Source organism: Telmatherina bonti, assembly GCF_933228915.1.
Source record: "Telmatherina bonti genome assembly, chromosome: 19".
Classification (NCBI taxonomy): Eukaryota; Metazoa; Chordata; class Actinopteri; order Atheriniformes; family Telmatherinidae; genus Telmatherina; species Telmatherina bonti.
Window position 1 is genome coordinate 33,525,531 of NC_136617.1, and position 16,847 is coordinate 33,542,377.

The 16,847-nt window shown below is 49.0% G+C and overlaps 1 protein-coding gene across 2 annotated transcripts in view; it reads left to right on the forward strand.

The window, feature by feature from the left end:
• LOC306770135 (death-associated protein kinase 2) overlaps positions 1–12,622 on the forward strand; it is a 28,133-nt gene extending 15,511 nt beyond the window's left edge. For both annotated transcript variants that reach the window (XM_079258951.1, XM_079258950.1), the window contains exons 7-12: positions 4,924–4,950; positions 5,154–5,306; positions 10,021–10,066; positions 10,145–10,234; positions 10,414–10,500; positions 11,843–12,622. In XM_079258951.1, coding sequence (XP_079115077.1) covers positions 4,924–4,950; positions 5,154–5,306; positions 10,021–10,066; positions 10,145–10,234; positions 10,414–10,500; positions 11,843–11,923 — 484 coding nt within the window. In that variant the 3' untranslated portion in view covers positions 11,924–12,622. The remainder of the gene's footprint in view (positions 1–4,923; positions 4,951–5,153; positions 5,307–10,020; positions 10,067–10,144; positions 10,235–10,413; positions 10,501–11,842) is intronic.
• Positions 12,623–16,847: the final 4,225 nt, after the last annotated feature.

Consider the following 16,847-nt stretch of genomic DNA (forward strand, 5'->3'; position numbering starts at 1 on the left):
GTTAAAGTAGGGTTGCCTATAGAACATGCAGGGGGGGGGTTACCATAACCATACTGTGTTATGGTAACGTCACCAATGCATGCATTTCAAAACCACCCCCACCCCTTGGCTGCTCAGACCCCAACATCATCCTGCAGATGGGAAAATATGAGCCCCAACTGACAAACTGCGAGTTCCTTACGAACTCTTTGAAGCTCCGCTTGGAAGAAAACAGAGTTTTTACTAGGGAACGAGTCTGGGGTGAGGAATCTAGTCTGGGGGGAGGGAACGAGTCTAGGGTGAGGAATCTAGTCTGGGGGGAGGGAACGAGTCTAGAGGGAGGGAACGAGTCTGGGGGGGAGGGAACGAGTCTAGGGGGAGGGAACGAGTCTGGGGGGGAGGGAACGAGTCTAGGGGGAGGGAACGAGTCTGGGGGGAGGGAAGGAGTCTGGGGGGGAGGGAAGGAGTCTGGGGGGGAGGGAAGGAGTCTGGGGGGAGGGAAGAAGTCTGGGGGGAGGGAACGAGTCTGGGGGGGAGGAATCGAGTCTGGGGGGGAGGAATCGAGTCTAGGGGGAGGGAACGAGTCTGGGGGGAGGGAAGGAGTCTGGGGGGGAGGGAAGGAGTCTGGGGGGGAGGGAAGGAGTCTGGGGGGAGGGAAGAAGTCTGGGGGGAGGGAACGAGTCTGGGGGGGAGGAATCGAGTCTAGGGGGAGGGAACGAGTCTAGGGGGAGGGAACGAGTCTAGGGGGAGGGAACGAGTCTTGGGGGAGGGGACGAGTCTCAGGGGAGGGAAGTAGTCTGGGGGGAGGGAAGGAGTCTAGGGGGAGGGGACGAGTCTAGGGGGAGGGAAGGAGTCTAGGGGGAGGGGACGAGTCTAGGGGGAGGGAAGGAGTCTAGGGGGAGGGGACGAGTCTCGGGGGAGGGGACGAGTCTCGGGGGAGGGAAGGAGTCTAGGGGGAGGGAAGTAGTCTGGGGGGAGGGAAGGAGTCTACGGGGAGGGGACGAGTCTAGGGGGAGGGGACGAGTCTGGGGGGAGGGAAGGAGTCTGGGGGGAGGGGACGAGTCTCGGGGGAGGGGACGAGTCTCGGGGGAGGGAAGGAGTCTAGGGGGAGGGAAGGAGTCTGGGGGGAGGGAAGTAGTCTGGGGGGAGGGAAGGAGTCTAGGGGGAGGGGACGAGTCTAGGGGGAGAGGACGAGTCTGGGGGGAGGGAAGGAGTCTAGGGGGAGGGGACGAGTCTAGGGGGAGGGAACGAGTCTAGGGGGAGGGGACGAGTCTGGGGGAGGGAAGGAGTCTAGGGGGAGGGGACGAGTCTCGGGGGAGGGAAGGAGTCTAGGGGGAGGGAAGGAGTCTGGGGGGAGGGAAGTAGTCTGGGGGGAGGGAAGTAGTCTGGGGGGAGGGAAGGAGTCTAGGGGGAGGGGACGAGTCTAGGGGGAGGGGACGAGTCTGGGGGAGGGAAGGAGTCTCGGGGGAGGGGACGAGTCTGGGGGAGGGAAGGAGTCTCGGGGGAGGGGACGAGTCTCGGGGGAGGGAACGAGTCTCGGGGGAGGGGACGAGTCTCGGGGGAGGGGACGAGTCTCGGGGGAGGGGACGAGTCTCGGGGGAGGGAAGGAGTCTAGGGGGAGGGAAGGAGTCTGGGGGGAGGGGACGAGTCTGGGGGGAGGGAAGGAGTCTGGGGGAGGGGACGGAGTCTGGGGGGAGGGAAGGAGTCTAGGGGGAGGGAAGGAGTCTGGGGGGAGGGAAGGAGTCTGGGGGGAGGGGACGAGTCTGGGGGGAGGGAAGGAGTCTGGGGGAGGGGACGAGTCTGGGGGGAGGGAAGGAGTCTAGGGGGAGGGGACGAGTCTGGGGGGAGGGAGCTGGAGATGTTCAGTAAAGACCAAGCCTGCCAACAGTAACTTTAGGAGTGAGGTTGACAGGAAGTTAACATCCGGCGGTGCGAGGGACTATAACAGGGTTTAAACACCATGATGGTCCGAGCCACCCAACCCTCGTGGTCGCCTCTTTACAATCCGCCCCCTGTCCAGAACAGCTCACCAGTTTTTTCTGCAGCACACCAACGAACTGGACTTGCCCTACCCCGTCTATGGATGTGTCCCCTAACACAAACAACACAACCTAACACAAACAACCACAAACCAGTGGCGCTACCGTCAGTATTGTGCAAATGCAAGGAGTACAGTGTGACCTGGTGTCGGACAAACTCCCTCCATACACAGCCAGATGTGGCGTTGAGGATGCAAGTGTCACGCTTTCACACCACAACATGCCAGGATTTTATTTATGGACTTTTACAAACACCTGCTTCTCAGGCCTTTCAGGCCTTTCAGGCCTTTCAGTCCACCCAACACTGGTTTTATGGATGAAATTGTTCATTTTATTCTAAAGTTCCAGCGTTATGAATTTTTTTCAACAACCTCATCTGGGTGTCAGAGGTCCAGCTACTTTGTTTTCACATATATCTACTGACAACCGGCCAGAACTTTACATATTCATGAGCGGTGCCGTTCTACACCCACTCCACGCCCCTCTCAGGGTAGCATGCAGCGTTAGCTGGCTCCACTCGGTGAATACAGACTGCAGACTCAGCTACTTGTTATTTCCCTTCCTGAAGTGACAAAGGGAAGGATCTCATCTGCTGGCACCTGCTGGCAAAGTAGGACAAAGTAGGTGGGGTCTAATACACAGACAATGGTGGGGGCCCCCAACTTTGGACCTCCAGATCTACCATCCTGCAACTTTTACTGTTCTCCAACACCTGAATCAAATGACTGATCCATCTCATCCGCATGTCATCCAGTTCCACAGAGGCCTGGTAACGAGCCATTGGCTTTGGTTACATGATGTTTTTTAATTTGGAATTAATAAATCGGAATTATGATGGTCACTGGTTCGATCTTTGGCTGGGGCAAGGTTTGGTCAGTGGCCTTTCTGTGTGGAGTTTGCATGTTCTCCCCGTGTATGCGTGGGTTCTCTCTGGGTACTCCGGCTTCCTCCCACCGTCCAAAGACATGCATGTTAGGTTAATTGGTTACTCTAAATTGCCCCTAGGTGTGAGTGGTTGTTTGTCTCTGTGTGGCCCTGCGATGGACTGGCGAGCTGTCCAGGGTGTACCCTGCCTTTCGCCCAAAGCCAGCTGGGATAGGTTCCAGCTTCCTCGTGACCCTGAATTGGATTAAGCGGTTTGGAAAATGAATGAATGACTCATTCGGAATTAAATAATTTGAAAAAAACATATTTTCCTACGAGTTTACATGAAGATAATAATTCAGAATAAACGTTTACATGAAACACGTCCTCACTTAATTCCTCTTCAGGGCGGCGGGTTGGGAAGGGTTCTGATTGGACAGAGGGTGCATGTGACGTATGTCGATATCGGAAATAAACTAAGTTGGCTCCCTGCTTCTCGTCTTTTCAGTCGTAACTCGTAAAAACTACATAATAAGAACCAGTTTCTCCGCTATTTTATTATAAATGTGAAGTAGCAGCTCAACACGAGCATACTACTTCACTTTTTGCAGCAACTGAGAAGGAGAAGAAAGATAGACCACCGAACACGGGAGGTAAAACAAGGCGCGTCATCAGGACAGGACAAGGTAACGAGCATGCTCAGAACGACCGGAGTTAACTTAGAGCAGAATGAAGGTTTACATGACAGAGGAGTTAAATAGTTAGGAATTAAAATGCGAAAAAACCAGACACTTACATCAGAATTAAACTTAATTCCGAATAGAAATTAGCATTAGGAATTAAGTGTTTACATAGTCATTTTTATTAACTTTTATTTGGAATTAAACAGGATTTAAAACTCCCATGTAAACGCACGGATTGATTTCATTCAGGTGTGAAAAAAGGTGGCATCTAAAGCAGGTTTTCCATGTATCCCTGCTCCAAAACACTTCACTCAAATGAAGCAGTGATTGTGCAGAACTTTGACTGTTTAATCCATTTAATGGACGCCAGGTGTGTTGGAGCAGGGCGGCGGCCATCGAGGACCGACTTTGGACACCCCTGATCTAAAGGTTGCAGGATAGTAGAACTTGAGGACCGTATTTGGGGACCCGCGGGTTATGAGGACACATAACGGTTAGAAAACCTTTAGAAAGGTAATTTGACATAAAATGGGACCTTAAAACATGAGTTGTTTTGTCTCCTCTCCTCTGCATACATAAACAACATGTCCTGCAACAGGAAGGAGTGACACCGATGCTTCTCATCCTCTCCGCCACGGCTTCCCAGCGCTGCCATCTGTTTGTCTAAGTTTAAAATATCTACAAAAATCTCGCCATGCGCAGCAAGTGTCAGAGACTAACCGAAATAGATACTGCACCGTTTGTCCTTTGCTGTTTTTAACTCCGTTATTTATGTACAAGTCATATGTTTCCAGGTCTTTTCAGGTGTTTCAGGTGTTTCGAGGCGTTTTCAGGCGTCTCCAGGAGTTTCCAGGCATTTCCAGGTGTTTCAGCTGTTTCAGGCGTTTTCAGGTATTTTTGGGCGTTTCCAGGAGTTTCCTGGTATTTCCAGCTGTTTCCAGGCATTTCCAGGCGTTTCAGCTGTTTCAGGTGTTTCCAGGCGTTTTCAGGTATTTTCGGGCGTTTCCAGGAGTTTCCTGGTATTTCCAGCTGTTTCCAGGCATTTCCAGGCGTTTCAGCTGTTTCAGGTGCTTCCAGGTGTTTTCAGGTGTTTTCAGGCATTTTCAGGAGTTTCCAGGAGTTTCCAGGAGTTTTCTGGTATTTCCTGGTATTCCCAGGTGTTTCCAGGCGTTTCCAGGTGTTTCAGGTGTTTCCAGGTGTTGAGCAGTCCCTGGCTGTACAGTCTAGCAGGCGGAGAGGAAAACATCTGATCCGCCAGTGAAACGGAAGATGTGTGAAGATTAGAATCAGGAACTCTGTAGCTTTGTCCTGGTGTAAAGTCCTCTTTAACACAATGTCCTCTTTCTCTGTCCCTGCAGGAGCATCGGAGTCATCACCTACATCCTGTAAGTCCTCCAAAGAGTTTCTGGTTTCTGTGGAAACAGATACTGGTTGCAACATCATGTGGATGAAACGTCACTTTGTCTGAAAATCTAAGTTGGTGCAGAAACGTCTCAGAGTAGAGCTGGACTCCAAAGATCTGCATGTTGAGTTCATCACTGCGATGAGGACACGATGTCCCCTCAGTCATGCTGTTTTCTGCCTGCAGACTGAGTGGACTGTCGCCGTTCCAAGGGGAGACGGATGAAGAGACTCTAACGAACATCAATGCCATGAAATACGAGTTTAACGGCCACTACTTCAGAATGACCAGTTCCATGGCCAAAGATTTCATCCAGAAACTCCTGGTGAAAAGTCCAGAGTGAGTTTTTCTACACATCATCTCATCCTGTCCTTGTCTCGTCCCGTCCCGTCTCGTCCCGTCCTGTCTCGTCTTGACTCGACTCTTGTCTTGTCTCGACTCGACTCATCTTGTCTCGACTCGACTTGTCTCGTCTTGTCTCTCGTTTCGTCTCGTCTCGTCTCTCGACTCGTCTCGTCTCTTGTCTCGACTTGTCTCATCCCTCGACTTGTCTTGTCTCGACTTGTCTCGTCTCTCGACTCGTCTCGACTTGTCTCGTCTCGACTTGTCTCGTCTCGACTCGTCTCGGCTCTCGACTCGTCTCGTCTCTCGACTTGTCTCATCTCTCGACTCGTCTCGTATCTCGACTTGTCTCGACTTGTCTCATCTCTTGACTTGTCTCGTCTCGACTTGTCTCGTCTCAACTCGTCTCGTCTCTCGACTCGTCTCAGCTCTCGACTCGTCTCGTCTCTCGACTTGTCTCATCTCTCGACTCGTCTCGTATCTCGACTTGTCTCGACTTGTCTCATCTCTTGACTTGTCTCGTCTCGACTTGTCTCGTCTCTCGACTTGTCTCGTCTCGACTCGTCTCGTCTCGTCTCGACTCGTCTCGTCTCGTCTCTCGACTCGTCTCGTCTCTCGACTCGTCTCGTCTCTCGACTCGTCTCGTCTCTCGACTTGTCTCGTCTCATCTCTCAACTCGTCTCATCTCTCGACTCGTCTCATCTCTCGACTTGTCTCGTCTCGACTTGTGTCGTCTCAACTCGTCTCGTCTCTCGACTCGTCTCGTCTCTCGACTTGTCTCGACTTTTCTCATCTCTCGACTTGTCTAGTCTCTCGACTTGTCTCGTCTCATCTCTCCACTTGTGTCGTCTCAACTCGTCTCGTCTCTCGACTCGTCTCGTCTCTCAACTTGTCTCGACTTGTCTCATCTCTCGACTCGTCTCGTCTCTCGACTCGTCTCATCTCTCGACTTGTCTCGACTTGTCTAGTCTCATCTCTGGACTTGTCTCGTCTTTCGACTTGTCTTGACTTGTCTCGTCTCTCGACTCGACTTGTTTAATCTCTTGACTTGTCTCGTCTCGACTCGTTTCGTCTCGACTTGTCTCGTCTCTCGACTTGTCTCGTCTCGACTCGTCTCGGCTCTCGACTCGTCTCATCTCTCGACTCGTCTCGTCTCTCGACTTGTCTCATCTCTCGACTCGTCTCGTATCTCGACTTGTCTCGACTCGTCTCGTATCTCGACTTGTCTCGACTTGTCTCATCTCTTGACTTGTCTCGTCTCGACTTGTCTCGTCTCGACTCGTCTCAGATCTCGACTCGTCTCGTCTCTCGACTCGTCTCGTCTCTCGACTTGTCTCATCTCTCGACTCGTCTCGTATCTCGACTTGTCTCGACTTGTCTCATCTCTTGACTTGTCTCGTCTCGACTTGTCTCGTCTTGTCTCATCCCTCGACTCGTCTCGACTTGTCTCGTCTCGACTCGTCTCGTCTCGACTAGTCTCGTCTCTCGACTTGTCTCGTCTCTCGACTTGACTTGTCTCGTCTCTCAACTTGTCTCGACTTGTCTCGTCTCGTCTCGACTTGTCTCGTCTCGACTTGTCTCGTCTCGACTCGTCTCGTCTCTCGACTCGTCTCGTCTCTCGACTTGTCTCGTCTCTCGACTTGTCTCGTCTCATCTCTCAACTCGTCTCATCTCTCGACTCGTCTCATCTCTCGACTTGTCTCGTCTCGACTTGTGTCGTCTCAACTCGACTCGTCTCTCGACTCGTCTCGTCTCTCGACTTGTCTCGACTTGTCTCATCTCATCTCTCCACTTGTGTCGTCTCAACTCGTCTCGTCTCTCGACTCGTCTCGTCTCTCAACTTGTCTCATCTCGACTCGACTCGTCTCGACTCGTCTCATCTCTTGATCGTCTCATCTCTCGACTTGTCTTGTCTCTCGACTTGTCTCGACTTGTCTCATCTCTCGACTTGTCTCATCTCTCGACTTTTCTCGACTTGTCTCATCTCTCGACTTGTCTCGTCTCATCTCTCGACTTGTCTCGTTTTTCGACTTGTCTTGACTTGTCTCGTCTCTCGACTCGTCTCGTCTCTTGACTTGTCTCGACTTGTCTCATCTCTCGACTTGTCTCGTCTCATCTCTCGACTTGTCTCGTTTTTCGACTTGTCTTGACTTGTCTCGTCTCTCGACTTGTCTCGTCTCTCGACTTGTCTCGTCTCGACTCGTTTCGTCTCTTGACTTGTCTCGACTTCTCATCTCTCGACTTGTCTCGTCTCTCGACTTGTCTCGACTTGTCTCGACTTGTCTCGTCTCATCTCTCGACTTGTCTCGTCTTTCGACTTGTCCTGACTAGTCTCGTCTCTCGACTCGACTTGTCTCGTCTCTCGACTTATCTTGTCTCGACTTGTCTCGTCTCTCGACTTGTCTCGTCTCTCATCTTATCTTGTCTCGACTTGTCTCGTCTCTCGACTTGTCTCGTCTCGACTTGTCTCGTCTCGACTTGTCTCGTCTCTCGACTTGTCTCGTCTCGACTCGTCTCGTCTCGACTCGTCTCGTCTCTCGACTTGTCTCGTCTCTCGACTTGTCTTGTCTCGTCTCTCGACTTGTCTCGTCTCGACTTGTCTCGTCTCTCGACTTGTCTCGTCTCTCGACTTGTCTCGTCTCGACTCGTCTCGTCTCTCGACTCGTCTCATCTCTCGACTTGTCTCGTCTCTCGACTTGTCTCGTCTCTCGACTTGTCTCGTCTCTCGACTCGTCTCGACTTGTCTCATCTCGACTCGTCTCGTCTCTCGACTTGTCTCGTCTCTCGACTTGTCTCATCTCGACTCGTCTCGTCTCTCGACTCGTCTCATCTCTCGACTGGTCTCGTCTCTCGACTTGTCTCGTCTCTCGACTCGTCTCTCGACTCGTCTCATCTCGACTCGTCTCGTCTCTCGACTTGTCTCGTCTCTCGACTTGTCTCATCTCGACTCGTCTCGTCTCTCGACTCGTCTCATCTCTCGACTGGTCTCGTCTCTCGACTTGTCTCGTCTCTCGACTTGTCTCGTCTCTCGACTTGTCTCGTCTCATCTCTCAACTCGTCTCATCTCTCGACTCTTCTCGACTTGTCTCGTCTCGACTCGTCTCATCTCTCGACTTGTCTCGTCTCTCGACTTGTCTCGTCTCTCGACTTGTCTTGTCTCGACTTGTCTCATCTCTCGACTTGTCTCGTCTCTCGACTTGTCTCGTCTCGACTCGTCTCGTCTCTCGACTCGTCTCATCTCTCGACTTGTCTCGTCTCTCGACTCGTCTCGTCTCTCGACTCGTCTCGACTTGTCTCATCTCGACTCGTCTCGACTCGTCTCGTCTCTCGACTTGTCTCATCTCGACTCGTCTCGTCTCTCGACTCGTCTCGTCTCTCGACTCGTCTCATCTCTCGACTTGTCTCGTCTCTCGACTTCTCGTCTCTTGACTTGTCTCGTCTCATCTCTCGACTCTTCTCGTCTCGTCTCATCTCTCGACTCTTCTCGTCTCGACTCGTCTCTCGACTCGTCTCGTCTCTCGACTCGTCTCGACTTGTCTCGTCTCGACTTGTCTCGACTCGTCTCTCGACTCGTCTCATCTCTCGACTTGTCTCGTCTCGACTTGTCGTCTCAACTCGTCTCGTCTCTCGACTTGTCTCGTCTCGACTTGTCTCGACTCGTCTCGTCTCGACTCGTCTCATCTCTCGACTTGTCTCGTCTCGACTTGTCTCGACTCGTCTCGTCTCTCGACTCGTCTCATCTCTCGACTTGTCTCGACTTGTCTCATCTCTCGACTTGTCTCATCTCTCGACTTGTCTCGTCTCTCGACTTGTCTCGTCTCTCGACTTGTCTCGACTTGTCTTGTCTCGTCTCTCGACTTGTCTCGACTTGTCTCGTCTCATCTCTCGACTTGTCTCGTCTTTCGACTTGTCTTGACTTGTCTCGTCTCATCTCTCGACTTGTCTCGTCTTTCGACTTGTCTTGACTTGTCTCGTCTCATCTCTCGACTTGTCTCGTCTTTCGACTTGTCTTGACTTGTCTCGTCTCTCGACTCGACTTGTCTCGTCTCTCGACTTGTCTCGACTCGACTTGTCTCGTCTCTCGACTTGTCTCGACTCGACTTGTCTCATCTCTCGACTTGTCTCGACTCTCGACTCGTCTCATCTCTCGACTTGTCTCGACTCTCGACTCGTCTCATCTCGACTCCTCTTTCTTCCTCTCATTCACATCAATTCACAACAAAGTCAACTTAAGTGTCCGTTCCACCGTCCACATCAGTCCAGTTGTAAACAGATCCACGAGCTGCAGAAAGAGGCGGTGCAGAGACGAACTTCCATCAGGACCAGAACCAGGAAGGAAAACCTGCATCAGAACCACAACCATGAAGGAATCACCAAAACTAGAACCAGTGCATCGTGGGACGTCTCCCAGTGCATCATGGGACGTGTAACATGTGCAACATGAGATGTCTGATCCCATAGAGGGGTCTGCCAACAGAAGGTTCCGCCTCCTAACCTGCGTTTAGAACCTCTTTGGACAACAAGCAAACCCAATCTGAACCTCAGAGTCTGATGTCCCAACTCCAGTCCTTCATGCCGCTGTTTGGCCCTCTTTACAACATCTGTAACCATGACGACTGATGAAGAAGCTGATGGTCCATCTGGTTCCAGGCTGCTGAAGAGAACTGTGTTCAGAGTGAAGCAGACATGATGATTTTTTTCTGTTTTCCAGAGAGAGGATGACGGCGGAGGACTGTCTGCATCATCCCTGGATAAAGGTGGCCGCAGATCTTCCTCCTCCCAGCACCTTCCTCCTCTTCACCCCATCCTGCCGCTTACTCTGTGTTCTCTTTCAGCCAATCACACGCCAGCAGGCTGCCAACAGGAATCGATCCTCCATCAACATGAAGAACTTTAAGAAGTTCAACGCCAGAAGGAAATGGAAGGTGAGTTTTTTCTGGAAGGACATCAGCGAGGTGGAGTTTTCACCTGAAATATGTCGAATCAGAACTGACAAGGCTCAACATGAAACAGATTCACCATATGTTTCCATCCTTCATGTCTTTACGGTTAAAAACATCTCCAAATCCCAACTCAGTGTGAACTGTGCTTTCACGTCCTCCAGATGTCCTACAACATGGTTTGGATGTGCAACCGGCTGGTGAATCTGAGGCTGCTGTGTAAGGGGGCCAAAGATCCAGATCCACTACAGGTGAAAACGTCTTCATGTAGACTCCAGTCCTGCTGGCTCCGTCTCCGTGTGAAACATTCCCAATTCCCAGCAAGCCAAATTTTATTCCCAACATATCAGAGCTGAGAAAATTGCTTCTGTGATGGTTTGTACTGGTGGAAGGTCTGGACCAGTTCTCCTGTTCCACCATCAGGATGTGGTCCAGCATGGTGGAACCTGCAAGGTCTTCCCTGAAAGAGACGTTGTCTGGATGGGAGCAGATGTTTCAGCATTGATGGAGCTTCCCAGATGTGGAAGCTGCCCACGCCATCGGCACTAATGCAACCCCATCCCATCAGAGATGCAGGCTGATAACAAGCTGGATGCTCCCTCTCCTCTTTAGTCTGCAGGACACGCTGTCCATGCTGTCCACAAACTATTCCACATCTTCATCCAGGTTTCCACTCAGAACATTTTAAATGAGCTTTGGTCCAGAGAAGACGGCGTGTTTCTGGATCCTCTTCACATATGATGGAGCTTTAACCTGCATGTGTGGATTTCAGCCTGAGCTGGGTTCACACTGGTTTCTGGAAGCTTCCTGAGTCCATGCACTGGTTTCCAGTAGAACCATGTCTGCTTTTAATGTCCCATGCATACAGAGATTCCCCCAGATTCTCCGAATCTCTGTATGATGAGGAACATTTTTCAGACTCAGCTTGTCAGAGACTGGTGAAGCTCTGTCCATCTGAGATCCTCTTTAAAATGCTGCTTCTTTACTCAGTCATGTTGTCCGATGCGCCTTCACGTTTTTTATTCATACCAATAACCTTTCCAGCTTTTTGTTTCTCCTGTTCCAACATTTTAGATTCTAAATCAGCTCATTCTCCAGTGTCTCGGTGTCCACATATGACATGCTGTTAATGTTCTGGTAAAAGTAGAAAATGGTTTGAATTCTCAACTCAGCTTTATTTATAAAGCCCTTTAAAACAACCAGAGTAGAAACAAAGTGCTGTACACAATCAGCCAAAATAAAAACAGAATAAAACAGTTCAAATGCAAATAAATAACACTAAAACCACAGGTCATACAAGGAATACGGAATTAAAACAATAAAACAAACTAAATAAATAGTAAGTAAAAACCAACAATAAAAATAAACTACACCACACTGACCGGAAACTGTCTTACGTTGGGTTAAAGGCCAAAGAATAAAAATAGGTTTTAAGATGAGTTTTAACAATGGACAGAGAGGAGGCTTGTCTGATGTGGAGGGGACAGAGATCCGGCTGTATTCCCACTGGGACTGCCAGTCTAGCTGGATAAAAGTGAAGATATTTAGGTGCAGACAGATGTAAACAACGACTGACATGATGTTTTTCTGCAGAGGCAGTGTGAGAGTGATGTGGAGGACACGGACAGCAAGCCGGCCTCGCTGCTGCGCCGCAGACTCAGCAGCAGTTCGTAGAGCGGACCAGGAGGGGGCGGCAGAGTGCAGACGGTTCTGTGGTCCACCGAGGCGTCCTGTTGCAGTTCCACGTCCCCCCAGCAGACCATCAGCCAGGACTTCAGCTGCTGGACCTTTTATAATGTCCCCCGAGGTCTCGTTCAGGACCACGTCCATGTTTGACCCTCCTGAGGACGGTTTCTAGAGCACAGCAACGTTCAGACCATCAGCAGTCAGCTGTGTGTGTGTGTGTGTGTGTGTGTGAGTGAGTGTGAGGACACGGTGAAGTGGGAGGACTTTTTTCCTGGACTCAGTCTTCCAACAAGCATGTTTTTTACTGATGTTGTGTTTCCTGAAGCTCTGATGGAGAAGCTCCATCTCTAGTGGCTTTAAATGTTCCTTCTCATGATGATCAGCGGAGTTTCCTTCAGTCTGGTGTGCATGGATGTCGTCGGTGTTGTTCCTCTGAGCTGAGCTCCAGCTCCGTTTCTTCCTGTAAAACCTGGGTGGTTGTGGTGGAAATGAAAGCACCCTGTTCTGAGCGGAGGAATAAAACAAAGCGGGAAGCTCTGGCAGTCTTCTCTGTTTATTCAGGCAGAACATGGAAGGAAGTGTTTCCTTCCCGATGAGGAGACGCTGCAGGACAGGAAGCTGTTTCTGCTCGCAGACAGCAGCGGCAGGTTCCCAACATGCCTGCTGGAGGATGTCTTGTGGTTCCTTCATACCTCACCTTCCTGCCCTGTTCTCATGTTTATCCTCTTTAGTTTCACTTCCTTTTCTTGTCACCTGATTTCCTCACCTGCTGCTTATTTAGTTAAATAAAAAAACCTCCTGGACCAGATTCCTAGATTCAGTGCAGAGTTGCTGCTAGACGCCAAATTCTGAAAATATTCTTCAAATCCTGATGTTGTTGCGACAGGTAAAACGTCAAATGTACACAGAATGGAGTTTAAGTGTAAAACCCAGCGGCATGGCGGGCAGACAGACGGAACGATCAGCGTTGGAAAACTGTGGTCTGGCTTTCACCCGGTTTGTACAATCATTGTAAAGTTTAATCATTTAACAGATTGTTTTATGTAAATATTAATCAGAAATACACACTAAGTAGAGGTTAGAGACCCCACACACACATCATTTTCACCAAAGCTGTATTAACATCTGGCTTTTAGGATCAACCAATCAGAGCTTTAGAACTGACTTGTATCCCGTGACGGGGTCAACGACGCCGCCTCGCCAGGCCATGAGTTTCTGACCATTCCAGCTCAGGATTCTCTGTCCTGGATCCTCCTGAGCTGAGACTCCTTGCGAGGACTTTTCTCACATCATCCGTGTTGTTCCATGTGGCGGCTTCTCTGCTTCTTTCCTCAGAGACCATCTGGTCTCCGACGTACGTCTGAGGATCTCATCGTCCATCAGACCTGAACTGATGGACTACTTACCTGCTATCCTCACTAAACCACCTCGGCAGCTGTTTGGTGCCGCTGTGCATCACAAACATCATCTGGGCTTCATTCCAGACAGAAAGGAGCTTTACTTTCCTTTTCAGACACTTTCAGAGCTTTCTGCTCGCCGGTTGGTCTCTGGCTGCTCCTGATTGGACCGTTTAAGCTCTGTGGTTGGTGGAAAGATTGGTGTGTGTTCTGTCTTGTAGGTGAGGCTGAGCAGGCTTCCTGGAGGCTCAGGCTGGACTGAAGACACCTGCAGCACTTCAGAAGGACTTGCAGGAGCTCTGATCTTTGCTGCTTGTCTCATTAGTTCTGTGTCGCCGTTCCAGGAGTGTCAGTTTCCTCTCAGCATCAGTGTTTTCTCCATCTGCCATGCTTTTCCAGCAGCTCTCGCTGAGCTGCCTGCTTACCTGGCCAACGTCCCGGACACTTGTCCCCACAGCTGGACACTAATTCTTCAACTTCCCTCCGACTACTGGACCCCCTCTGGATCAGAGTAGCTGCCATCTCCTAGTTTAACCCTTTTCTAGATCCACACTAACCTTCCCCTCCTCCTAGAGAGAACTCCCTGGACTGGATCATAATGGACTCTTAAATCTCTAATAAACTGGTCCTGGTCCTCCTTCGGTCTCTGCCAGTCTGCTGTTGGATCCCTCTTTGTGTGACTGACAGCTTTTGTCAGAGAACTATATATAACTATATATATATATATAGGGATGCTTGTGGAGGTTTAGGGGTTAATATTCTCTCAGGTTATACATTAATAATGCATTTGTAGCCCTCCTCTCTGAACATTTCCATCTCGGATCAGTGGCGGTTTGTACTCCGTGAAGCTGCAGGAGGTCGGCTGCATGGACAGAGCTGAAAACTGGACGTGCAGCTGCTGGTCCAACGTGGCGGACGGAGGACAACAGAACTGGGTTTCTATGGTTCTGAATCTGAGATGTTTGGTCTTTGATCCAGATGAAGGAATCCTTAATAAATATTCATTTAACCAGAGTTCATTCTGATTCTGTCTTCATTGCAGACAGAATCAGAATCGCTTGTTTTGATTCATTTTAACCTTTTTTTTTTTTTTTTTAATCTTAATATTTTTCCGTCTAATCCCGAGACCCACTTCAGCTTTCTGTGGATTCACATTTACACCAACTCTAAGAACTTGTTGGGATATCTTGTCTGAGTTTGAAGACATTTCACACGGCCTGTTATACAAAGTTTTCCTGCAGAGATGATGGATGTTCTCCAACATATTAATCTACAACTGTTAACGTGGGGATGTTGGGATGCGAAGAGGCTTTTCCTGCTATCGTTATGTCTCTGTTGGTCCATGGTTTCGGAGGAAACGTGATGACGATGATCAGAGGTTTCCGGTTTGCAGACTCTTGTGGAAACTCGGATCTGTATCCTGTCTTTCCGGTTTGTTTCAGTTTCCCATCAGATTCTCTTCAGCTTCATATGAAGTCATGTTAGTGATGCTACACAGGAGTCGGATCAGGGGAATTTTTTAACTACATTTCTGCTTTAGAACCCCCAGAGCTGAGGTTCAGTTGTACATGTGTGAAGAACAAATATCCAAACTGACTGAATGAAAGGAAGGAGTCGGACACAAAGGCAGGAAGCCAATCAGCTCAGCCTGGTGTGCAGCCAGGTCTTTCTGTTCCAGTTCATCCAGGACTTCCAGTTCTTCACACGCAGGAAACCGCCCACTGATAACAGAAAGGCCCCCGACAGACGTCATCTAGAGACTGAGGGTGTGTCTCAATTCAGGGTCTGCACACCTCTAACTATGCAGACTACATAAGCTACAAAGTGTTCCACATCGTCTGCACACATCAAAGTGTGCTTACTGCCAGTAAAATGAGACGACCTATTGAGATTTACCCATAGTGCTCCAGTTCTCCGTTGCCTGGCAACTACATATGCCAAGTTTATCTAATTACTGATCCCATTCGTCCACAAAAAACACAAATAACAGTAATTTTTGTCAGTATATATCTGGAATGACACTTGGTAATGGTGCTCAGGTCGGAGGATAGCTGCGTTGGTTGCGTGTCAAAAGAGAAGAGGATGCTGCTGCGTTTTATCCTTGTACTGACTTGCTTGGCATTGCACAGTAATCAAACTATTAATTTGATTTCTTGGTTTATTTTTATAAATGCAGGCAGCGTTTTTTTGCGCTCTGTTTGTTACCAATTTTTTTGGTTTTTTCAAATTCTTAAAAATAAAAATGACATAAAAAAATCAGATTTCTTTATTGCATTGTTTTAATTTGATCAATGCAACGAAACATAATTCATTAATATTGTAATGAAGTTAAACATGAGGCGGCATTGTACAACAGATGCGCTGCAGGGAAAATAAACATTTTATCATTAAGGCTCATTATGTATTTGTAGCCAACTTAGTCATTTTGATAGTAGGCTAATATAGCTAATATAGATACATAAAGCATGTGTTGCCTTTATGATAAGGCTTATATAAGGCTTTTAATTTTTTGCGGCTCCGGATATATTTGTTTTTTGTTTTTTTGGTCCAATTTGACTCTTTCAACATTTTGGGTTGCCGACCCCTGTACTAGATCCTGTCGCCAACAGTGAAACCAAAAGTTTGTTGTTACTTTGGAGAGTTTCTGTCTTCAGGACATTTTATCTTTTCTGGTTAAATACAGGTTCAGATAAAATGAACCTCTCTGCTTCATCGGGTCGACCTGCTAGCACCGGGCGGGATGGGTTTTAACTAGCAGACCAGTTCTGTTAACAGACCTTACTTTCTGGAGTCTTCCTGAGCCCCCCTGCTCGTATGGGGTCAAAGGTCATCGACATTGTGTGTAGGTTTTTTAATAAAACTTTCTCCGGATTCTGAAGCTTTTGATGGGATGGTCTGGAGAGGATGGAATCATTAAACTCCATCTTGAAACTGTTTATTAATAAAGTTATTAACGTTTCCTGATACACTGAGCTTCTTTCTCTTTTTTCCTTCCCACTGTCGCCTGTGTGCTTGCTCAGATTGAGTTGGACCTCCAACTCAATCTGTTGGTTTCCTTTTATAGGCTGTTATGAATTGGCTTTCATTATGTTTTCTTCTCTGTCTGTAAAGCGTATTAAGATGGCATTGCCATGATTTGACACTATCTGAATAAAGTTGAATGGAATTGAATTGAATTAAAGTGCTGAACCTCCCCTATCCTGACTGTGGACCACTGAGACTTTCAGGGATCCTTTCCTACCCAATCATGACCCTCACCTGTTTCCAGGTAACCAGTTTACCTGTGAGTGATCCAAACTGCTATTCCTGGAGCATTCCCCAACCCTCCCAGTCTTTGCTGATCCTGGTTTACTGGAACATGCTGCTGACGCCACATTCATCACTCTTCGTGGTGAATAAAGGTTGAAAAGTGTTTTTCAATCACTCTTTTGGTTTCTTTTTTAATCATGTTTAAAGATCATTTGACCTGGAGTTTGTACAGAAATAATCTTTACTGTCACGGCCGGTGGAGGTGA